Here is a 10,171-nt window from a genome sequence, read left to right on the forward strand (position 1 = left end):
CATTTATCTTTTGTTGGGTACCTATCATTTGGCAGAATTTGTACTAGGTTCTTTCCATACTTTATCTCACTTAATTCTCACACAAACTTGGAAGATATTATAGGTTTCAAATTACAGATAATAAGGTAAATAATTTGTCTATGTTTATACAAGTAAACATTGAAAGTCATGGAATTATAACCTAAAACCATCAGTTTCCAAAGACTATACTCTCTCTACTATGCAATAATTCTCCTCCTTTAAATATTGCTTCCCACCTGTCTCTCTGCTCACTGACATTGTGAATCTACAATCTGCTCTCTGCCTGTTTCTTTACTGTCTTGCTCACTATCTTGATCCCTGGCTCTGATCCTCATACTTAAACCAATTTTCCTTTTCATTCCAGTCTTTTATGCCCAAACTCCTTGCTTCTGAATTTAGCATTTACAGCTCATTTGATCTTATGTGATTAGTCTAAAGTTCTAAAACCTGATTACTCTAGCTGTTTTCCATGAACAAGTTGTTCCCCTAGTCTACATAATAGTTAAGACCTCCTAATATTTGTGGTACTTTTTACCCTATCCCTAGTTAGATCCCCATGTGTGTCTAAAGTCTGAATCTATATGACCTCCTCCACTGCACATCGACTTCTGATCCGGCTACTGACCTGGTGTATTCTACCCAGTCACTGCCCATTTCTTAACTCTGAAGGGCTTTATTATGAAGAGCATGTTCTCAGTCAGAGGAGGGGCTTACCTGCTGAGTCAAAGGAATGGAATTGATGTGCATTCCTTGGAAGATGCTACAGGAGTGAAACAGGTTTTCTCTAGAAGGAAGTGGAAATTGGAAGAGAATCAGGGAAGTACTGCAAATGATACAGGTTTTGTGCAATGGGGTGGAAAGTAAGATAAAAAAAAATTAAAAGTTCAAGTCTCAGCAGAGATAGAGTGGACATGCACTGCAAGGGGCCGGGACCCAAATAGAGCTGGCAAAAGGTCTACTGTCAACACATATAGATACTAAATAGTATTCCTGTCTCCAGTTTGAGTCATCTTGCTAAAATATAAATATGAACATGTGACTCTGTAGGTCAAATCTTTCAGTGGCTGCTGTTCTCTGAACTCCTTACATTGCATAACAGGTCTCTCATGATCTGAACTCCACATTCCTACTATCCTAATATTCTTCTTTTGACAGATATACAGCTCAAATCACACTGAGAATTTGCAGTTCTTCAGTGCAACATCCTCCTTCAAGACTTTATGTAGTTGCGTAAACTCTGTCTTCTGCCTGAAATTCTTTCTAACTCTGCCACCTGGCAAATGCCTACTCAGACCCATCTCTAAGTACCCCCACTATCACCATCTACTGCCCATCACCCCTAGTTATCTGATTTTGTAACATGCTGGACCTTAGAGCATCTTATCATGGTAACATGTATCATTTGCTTACCTGTCACTGCAACTAGACTTGTGAAATCCTCGAAAATACCAATTTATATTCTATTTTCAGCTTGTTCGTCCTATCTCCATTGTCTAGCACAGTTCCCGATGGCACTTTGAGATGTTTAATTAATAGCAGATTCCTCACCATAGTATATTCTGTTTATTTCTGGTTAGGGACCGAGTGAAGTGGGTCATCTTGGTTGAGTTTGACTTAGAGATCTTACTTCAGTTGTCCAGTGGTTTGATCTTTAGAGAGGTGTTCTGGAGAACATGGCCAATGTCATCCTGTGAATCTTTGCCTTGCCACCTGAAATGAGTTGCAGATAGGTGACAAAAAGCAAAAGGTGAAAAAAAAGGGAAAAGAGAAAAAATGAGAGACTTTGAAATAGCCTGATCTAAATCTTGGAAAATTGCTTCTCTGTGAAACCCCGAGTTCCATTATTTTGTGATTCTTGTCAGCTGAGACAGACTCTGGTCCAGATCGATTATAGGGAAATAAAAAATGATTCTTTTATTAATTAAAAGAAAATACAACATCACCTCAATTCATATTTATGTTCACACTTTTAAATCCAAAGTTCAAAGGTTACTTTTTGGCCTGTTGGATGCTCCCGTTGGATGATAAGAGCTCAAGATGGAAGAAATTTTTCTGTTTTATATGTCTTTTTCCCTCTACATCTATTCAATGTTGTTTCTTTCCCACTCCTCTCTCTCTTACTCTCATTCTCTGTTTCTCCGCCACTGATCTTGGGCTGGCTTTGTATGTTGACTCCTCTGGTAGTCTTCATCCAGGCAGAACCTATAGCTGGAGAGGTCCAGTATGCAATGAGCCCACTGCTCAGTAGAGACAACTATGTTCTTTAAAGACACTTCCTTAGGGATCTGATTCACAAATGCTAGAGGATTTTGAAGAGCAACAATGACAAAGAAGTTAGAGAAAATTCCCTAGTGATGTCCAAGGGTTAACAAACAGAGATGATACTAGAATATTACAGATGAAGAAGCAGAACAGCAAGTTTCATTGCAAATCACCCTGGTGATTGATCCTAATCCTAGTTTCAAGACTTCATTTTTCTGTTTCTGATTCTCTGGGAAGTAACTGTTACTCATAACCTATTACTTTAAAGCATTAGTATTATTCAAAGCGGTTACTAGTGAGAGGATTTAAAAATATACAAAAGATGATTTAGCAGTGTTAATAGTATGTACTAAACTCTAGGGAGAAGCAAAGCTATCTTTCCACTTCCTCTAGTCAAAAGAAGAGTACTCCTAAGCATCAAAGATAAACAATTGCACATGGGACTAGGAAATGGAGCTTTGGTGGTAAAGAGATTGCAACATCTCCTCTGCATAAATCTCTGTTTGAAGACAGTAAGTGTTGTGGCATCATCTGAAGATTCTTGTTCAATATTTGGAGATATTCTTTGTTCCCTGTTAAATACTTTTCTTTTAGAGATAAGACCAACAAACACAAATATATTGATAGGTAAAATGCTTTAAAGCATTTATGTGAACATATTTTCTGGAGTAAAAGTCCTGAGCAAGAACAAAGAAAATTTTTATTGGTGAAATTTATTTTTATAAAAACACAAAGAGTGTTATAAATGGATATGAATTTATTCATTCAATTAATGTTCTTTATTAAAATAAAATAAAATGAAATAATTATAAAATTCATCAGAAAATAGTTACTATACTTATATGGTTAGTTTCATCATTTATCTAATGTAGGGGTTCATATGATATTTTCCATGTATACTTAAAGAACTCTGCTTCTAATTGAATATTCATAAGATTTATTGATTTGGTTAATTTAATTATTAGTAGCTGAAACATTGGAATTCTAGGATAATTCTACATACTTTAGGGACTAGTTAAACTGTCCATTTAATCTCTCATGCCAGAAACCTTTGAATTATTCTAAACTTTAATTTCTTTACCTCAAAACACTCCAGTCAATCAAATGACTAAGGTTAACTCTATTTACAAAAATATGAGGACTGCCATATATAAGAGCAACTCTTTGTAGAAAACAGAAAATAACATTAATAGGTTGTGTGCTTTCTATTGCAAAAGACTTCACATATGTCACATATATGTTATCTAAATTAATGCTTTAACAACTCTGTAAAATGTTATTAATATTCACAGTTTCAAACAAGAAAATCAAGGTTCAGAATAAATAGTTATTTTTGTAGAGATATTGTATCACTGTTCTGTTATAGATCATGGAAATCACCTTAGTTTAGCAGAAAGACAACTTGGTCCTTGTAAGATCATACAGAGGACTGGAGTAGGGGGCTTCATTTAGGCTGAAACCCAGGAACAACTTTCAGTCCCCTAAATCCTCTTGTCTTGACTGCAGTAGAGAAAGTTGCTGCTGTGGCTGCTGTTTCCTCTTCAGAGCTGATGAACTAGAATTTGCTGGCTCCAGAACTTTGGGCATAATCCACATCAGCTGAATGAATTCCCTGCACTCTGCCTCCTGCTGCATGTGACATATGTCTGAGTCAAAGTCTCATATACATGTGGTCAGACAAAACCCTAAACATAAATGAAAGCCTGAGAACTGTTGTGTTAAGCTTTCCAGCCTCAGTATGTTAGAAGGTATTAAAATTCATATGAAGATCTAATCCATGATATTTCCCTCAGTCTAAAAATTGAAAAAGTTAGAGAAAACAGAATATTTTAAATGGGAACTATGCCCCCAAATTTGGAAGATATGGGCATTGTGGCTATCAATTGAAAGTATGACATACATTCAGATGGGGATTTATTCAACATATAAATATCTATTGACCATAGAATACATAATAAGTAGAAATAATTTTTAGTAACTGAGAATAATAAAGAGATGTCTATGAGAAAAGCAACGTACAATTCAGTATGAGAAATAATATGTGTACTTGAATCATTATCAGTATAAGGTGGAGTCTGGAAGAGTATTGTAATCAAGATATTGTCACACTGAAAAAGTTAAGTACTGCAAGAGAGAATTTCTTCCTGATAGGTGTGGGGATAAAGAAAGGATCTGTAACTATTTGTTGTTGTTGATGTTGACTGTTATATTCTCATAGGCTATTATAGTGCTTGGCAAGGGATAAGGGCACAAAAACTATGAATGAATGAATGAATGAGTAAATGAAGTTAAGCAAGATAAGAAATAGTATAATGTAATTATTAAGTACATTAAGGTGACTAATATTATCAGAATGGATGTTTCATATTGAAGATCAGCAAAAATCAAGGTCGAGTTGGTAAATGCTAGAATGATTCCAAAATAAAAATAATAATGAATCAAATGAGTAGGTCCTATTTAATTGAAATTGAGAATTCTTCAGTAGTAGAGTAACATTACAAGAGCAATGTATAGGAAAGATTAGTTCAATGATGTTGAAAAAAATTGAAGGGAGCTTAGGTCAAAAATAGGAGACCAATTTTAGACTCCCACTTAAAATGGGCAGCATATAGAGTCACGCTACCACTTTCTTATTATTCCTCTCATATTTTAATCTCAGTTTGATGAATATTGTAGAATTCTCCCTGGTACACTACATTTCCTTATCTGGTCAGCAGGTCTCCCAATGATATCTAACACTCACATTTGTCTTAGGAAATTTTATATTTGTTTTTCACCTGATTTGTATATAGCATGTATGTTCTATTGGTGTATTGAGGGCAGATACTGAGGTAATGGTGTTCCATTAGTTTGCTGATAACAATAACAATATAGCATAGAAAAGCCACAAGGATCCAAGAGCGCAAAAGTTGTCAACCGCAAAAGCTGCAGTAATACTGGTTCTTTCATCTTTCATGAAACTATTGATCTCACGCCTATAAGGAGAAATGAGCTCTTACAGTCCTGGAAGGAGGCTAAAATTGGTAGAGGACTGGGACATGATCAACGTTAATTTTAATATCAATGGGATTCCATCATCAGTAAAAATAGCACTGTCACTGCCATCACTACCACCACTGCCACCACCACACCATTAACACTTATCACATCTACACGTAACTTACTGACTAGATTGCTTGTTCCTTCCAGGCATCAGTGTTTGTTAACTAATGTATCCCTACAGCTATTGTCACAGACTCTTAGATATACAGAGGATCTAGTTCAGAGTGTTGCAAAGCTAGACTCCTTGGTTTCAAATAATGGCTTTCGCATTTATTAAGTGTGCATCTTGGACAGCTTATTTAACCTCTCTTCGCATGAATCAGTTTTCTGATCTGTAAAATCGGGTAACTAATCATAACTAACTCAAAGAGGTGTTATGAGAATAAAGTAGTTTATTACCTGTCAAAAGTTAATAACACCACTTTATATGTTAACATTTATTATTATTACTCTCATTTCAGATACTGATTAAATATATACAATATGTGTTAAATATAGTTCAAGACTAAGTAATACGTAATGCGTCATGTTTCGATTTTTCCTTTTTTCTCTTCTTCCCATTGTGTGCTTACTTTAAGAATTCAGATTATAAAGCAAGCTAGTATGCAGATTTATGATAAGTGTCATGGGAATGACATCTTTGTTGGGACAACATTTTATCCTCAAGCAGCGAGGCTTGGGTGAGCAGAAGGCTCTGGCCAACCCCCACGGTCTTTATGATAGCATCTGACTTCCTGGTTCTTAAGATAGTAGATGAAGGGATTTAGCATGTGTGTGAGGACTTCATACACAGCTGAGGTTGATGTAAATTAAATAATGCAAAAGCTCTGGATTAAACATACATAACAATCATGGCTGTGCAATAAATTATGGTTACAGTGAGGTGGGATGCACAGGTGGAGAAGGCTTTCTTTCTTCCCTGGGTGGAGGTTATAAGCAGAATGGTGGAGACAATGTAGATATGGGAGAGGACAGTAATGATGAGAGGGAAGACAAGAATGACAGTAGCCAAAGCAAAGTCCAGTAGCTCAGTTGTGGACATGTCTTTGCAGACCAGTTGGCAATTGGTGAAATGTCACAGAAAAAGCGGTTCATGACATTGGAGCCATAGAAGGTGACATATGAAATGAAATAGACCTTGATTACAGTGCTCGTGAAACCAGTCATATAGGAGAAAGCCACCAACTGCACACAATAACCTGTGGTCATGATGACCGGGTACTAGAAAGAACATGTCAGTGCATTTTATTTATAGTAAGAGAAACACAAGCGTATGCTAAACTTCTACAAATAGAGGATTGGTTAAACAATTAATAGTTTATAAATTATATGTCTATGTATGCAAATTTTCTGAATCAGAATGTTTTCAATATTTTTAGTATTTGTGACACATGTTGCCAAATTTCCTCTCAGCAAGGCTAGGCCAATTTGTACCTCTCCATACTCAAGTGAAACATGAGGGTTTATTTCTTGCACCTGCCAATCCCATCTATATCCGCAAAACTCATGCCTTGCCTACATGGCTCCAAATTATATTCATTCATTATGTTTCTTCATAGCCACCATATGCTAGACATTGTTCTGGGTCATGGTAATAAAATGATGACTAAGCAAATGTGATTCTTGTCTCCGTGGAGCTTACAATCTAATTAGGAAGACAGAAGATTAAATAAACAACTGCACTCAGTCACTAGTTCAATGTGTGCACTGACCTCAGTAAATCAGGAATGAAGCTAAAACCTCTGTAGTCCAGGAGGTGATATGCTGCCAAAACAAAAATTCACATTTTCCTATCTCCATGCCTTGTAACTCACACTAGAATGATCACCTCCTGGGCCCTGTTACTTCATAGGCTGTAGTCGGTGGCCTATGGGTAGAAAAGAACTCATCCAGAGTCCTCTGATGCTTTCCATAATGAAGCCTATGCTTCCTCGAATGGCTTCATCTTTTTGCTTCCCTTTGCTATACCTTCTGCCTCAAACTAAAACCAAGGGCAAACCCAGGAAAGGCCATGTAGAGAGAGGCCAGTTCTGCATTTGTTTACTTGTTTAAATATTGAAGTGTAATCATGCATTCTGCTCAGTGTCAACACTTTCTACCTCATCAGGATGCATGATTCATGAACCTGCTCCATGTAAATTATATAGAAATTCAGATGCTAGCTGCTAGCTTGCAATCGATCCCTGTTCTTTCTCTAGAACTAGTTTCTTGGAGGTGTCTTTGAAACTCTAGTCCCTAATTATACCCTAAAAACTGCTCTGGACTTCATGGAAGACATAGATCCCAAGTTTAAGAACATTTTCTAAGACAACACCTCCATTCTACCCATCTCTGCTAGCTTTCCCGGGCTTAGCATCCTGGCCCTGGTACAAGTGCAGAGTATGGCGTAGGGCTCTCTTGACCTCTTGGTTGCGCAAGCAGTAAATGATGGGGTTGAGCAAAGGTACAATGACAGCATAGAGGACAGAGACTAGCTTGTTGGTGTCAAAAGCTGAGAGTGCCTTTGGCCGAGCATAGATAAAGATGCTGGCTGCATAGAAAATGACCACAACAGTGAGGTGAGAGGCACAGGTGGAAAAGGCTTTATGGCGCCCAGTGGCTGAGGGAATGCGCATCACAGCACCTGTGATGGCCACATAGGAGGCTCCAGTAACAGAGAGTGGCCCTAGAAGGATAAAAATGGCTAAGACAAAATCTGTAAGCTCTGCTGTCGACATGTCAGTGCATGAAAGGTTGAGCAATGGGGAGACATCACAGAAAAAGTGGTTGATGATGTTGGGGCCACAGTAAGAGAGACGAGAAATGAGAAAAACTTTGATCATGGAGATGCCAAAACCTCCAGCCCAGGAGCTGGCTGCCAGCTGCACACACAGCCGGCCACTGACGATGATAGGGTAGTGGAGAGGATGGCAGATGGCCACATAACGATCATAGGCCATAACAGCGAGAAGGACACACTCAGTGCAGCCAAGACCCAGGAAGAAGTAGAGTTGTGTCATGCAGCCCTCAAAGGAGATTAGCTGTCCATGGCCCTGTTTGGACCCAACAAAGCCAGCTAGCATCTTGGGAATAGTGACAGTAACATACCAGATCTCCAGGAAGGACATATTAGCCAGAAAGAAGTACATGGGTTTGTGGAGGGTGGGGTGGTTCCTAATTGCCATAATGATGAGTGTGTTCTCAGTTAGCACCAACACATAGGCCAACAGAGAAAGGGCAAACATTAGTGTCCGCAGTGGCACAGGAGCTGGGAAGCCCAGCAACACAAACTCACTTACTCTCCCACTCTGGTTTTTTCTCTCCATGGGGTCGGTCTTGCCCACAGATCTTCAGGAGAGAGAGTAGAGTGTCTTCTGGAGGCAGCAGCAAGTCTCCAGCCTTTCTCTTGGTGTGTTTATATTGGTAGGATGCAATGTATGTAGTACATACAATTCATCACCGATCTGAGGCCACTGTTCTCTTCTGTAATCTGGGAAAGAGCTAAGACAATAGTGGACAAGAATAAGTAGCTTTGCGTTTGAGATAGGATAGGAGTCTGTTCTGGCATTTGGAGAAGCATGTATTGATAAGCACCAAGTAAAGATGATACTAGTTTTTCCCTGAAGTAAAGATGATACTAGTTTTTCCCTGAAGGACAGAGAATCAGGAAGAGAATCTGAGCTGCCCTAACATGAAAGGTTGTTTCTGAGCTGGATTGTGACTTTGTTTTGAGGAACTAAGTTACATCATGAAGGAACAATAATACATTACACAAGTGAGTATTTGCTATGTGTTATTAGTACCAGCATTTTTCTAAAAAATTTGCAGATATTAAATCACTTAACCTTCAAAAGAACCTTGAAAAAGTGCCATTAAACCCCACTTAACATCAAAGAAAAATGAGTCATAGTTAAATGACTTGTTCCAGGTCATGTAGATAGCAAGAGGTAGAACCAGGAAGTCAGGATCTCAGAGATTCCTAAGTATTCAGGCAACATGAAGTATGGACAGTAAGAGACATCCTGGATTTACATCCAAGAGAAGGAATCTTTGAGGCTCATCTAGGAAAGCAGTTTCTTCCTTTGAGAGTACAAAGTGAGCCCCAAAAGGTCAGCAGCTATCGAATGAAAGTCCTGCATAACCTAATACTTCAGAGGAGGACCTGGGCCCCATTTGACAATCATATTAGGAAGAGGATTCTGGATGGCAGGAGAACTGAGAATCCCAATGGTTCTGAAAGTTGTTCTCTTTTGGAATGAGAGTAATACACCTTTTTAGTACTGTTAAAAGCTAAACTGAATATTGCATTGTGTGTTCACCACCCAAAGTCAAATCTCCTTCCATCACCATATATTTGACCTCCTTTACCCTTATCTCCACACAATGCGGTATACAGATGTATTAGTGAATTGTCCATTTGAAGCCTGTATAATTTTATTAACCAAAGTCACCCAATAAAGTTAACTTTAAGAAAAATAAATAAATAGATAGATAAATAAGTAGATAGATAGATAGATAGATAGATAGATAGATAGATAGATAGATAGATAGATAGAAAGTAAAACACATTCTTGGGGGAAGAAGCATGCCTGATTAAAAAAAACTGAACTGAGGCACATTAAAATTTTTAAGAGTTTATTTGAGGAAACATCAATTCAAATCAGGCAGTATTAAACTGTGAGAGGTTATAGCTTAACTGGTTGCCTTTTTGGAAAGGCCTAGCTGGCTGTTTGTGACTAGTTGTTTTTAAATTTAGTTTTCTCATATATGAATGCATTTACAGTAAACTCTGGCTTGAGTTTTGGTTTGCTTACATACGTAGGCTACCAGCACTAAAGCCACCTAGTCTAATGACATACTTGTTTAA

At 37.8% G+C, this 10,171-nt stretch overlaps 1 protein-coding gene across 1 annotated transcript; it reads right to left on the bottom strand.

Annotated features, from left to right (window-relative positions):
- Positions 1–7,557: 7,557 nt before the first annotated feature.
- On the bottom strand, positions 7,558–8,698 carry LOC102891675 (olfactory receptor 226). The gene has a single exon (XM_006907164.1). It carries the CDS (start codon positions 8,628–8,630, stop codon positions 7,647–7,649), a length of 984 nt encoding a protein of 327 aa, XP_006907226.1. The 5' UTR covers positions 8,631–8,698; the 3' UTR covers positions 7,558–7,646.
- Positions 8,699–10,171: the final 1,473 nt, after the last annotated feature.

The sequence above is a fragment of the Pteropus alecto genome, unplaced genomic scaffold (assembly GCF_000325575.1).
Source record: "Pteropus alecto unplaced genomic scaffold, ASM32557v1 scaffold2382, whole genome shotgun sequence".
Classification (NCBI taxonomy): Eukaryota; Metazoa; Chordata; class Mammalia; order Chiroptera; family Pteropodidae; genus Pteropus; species Pteropus alecto.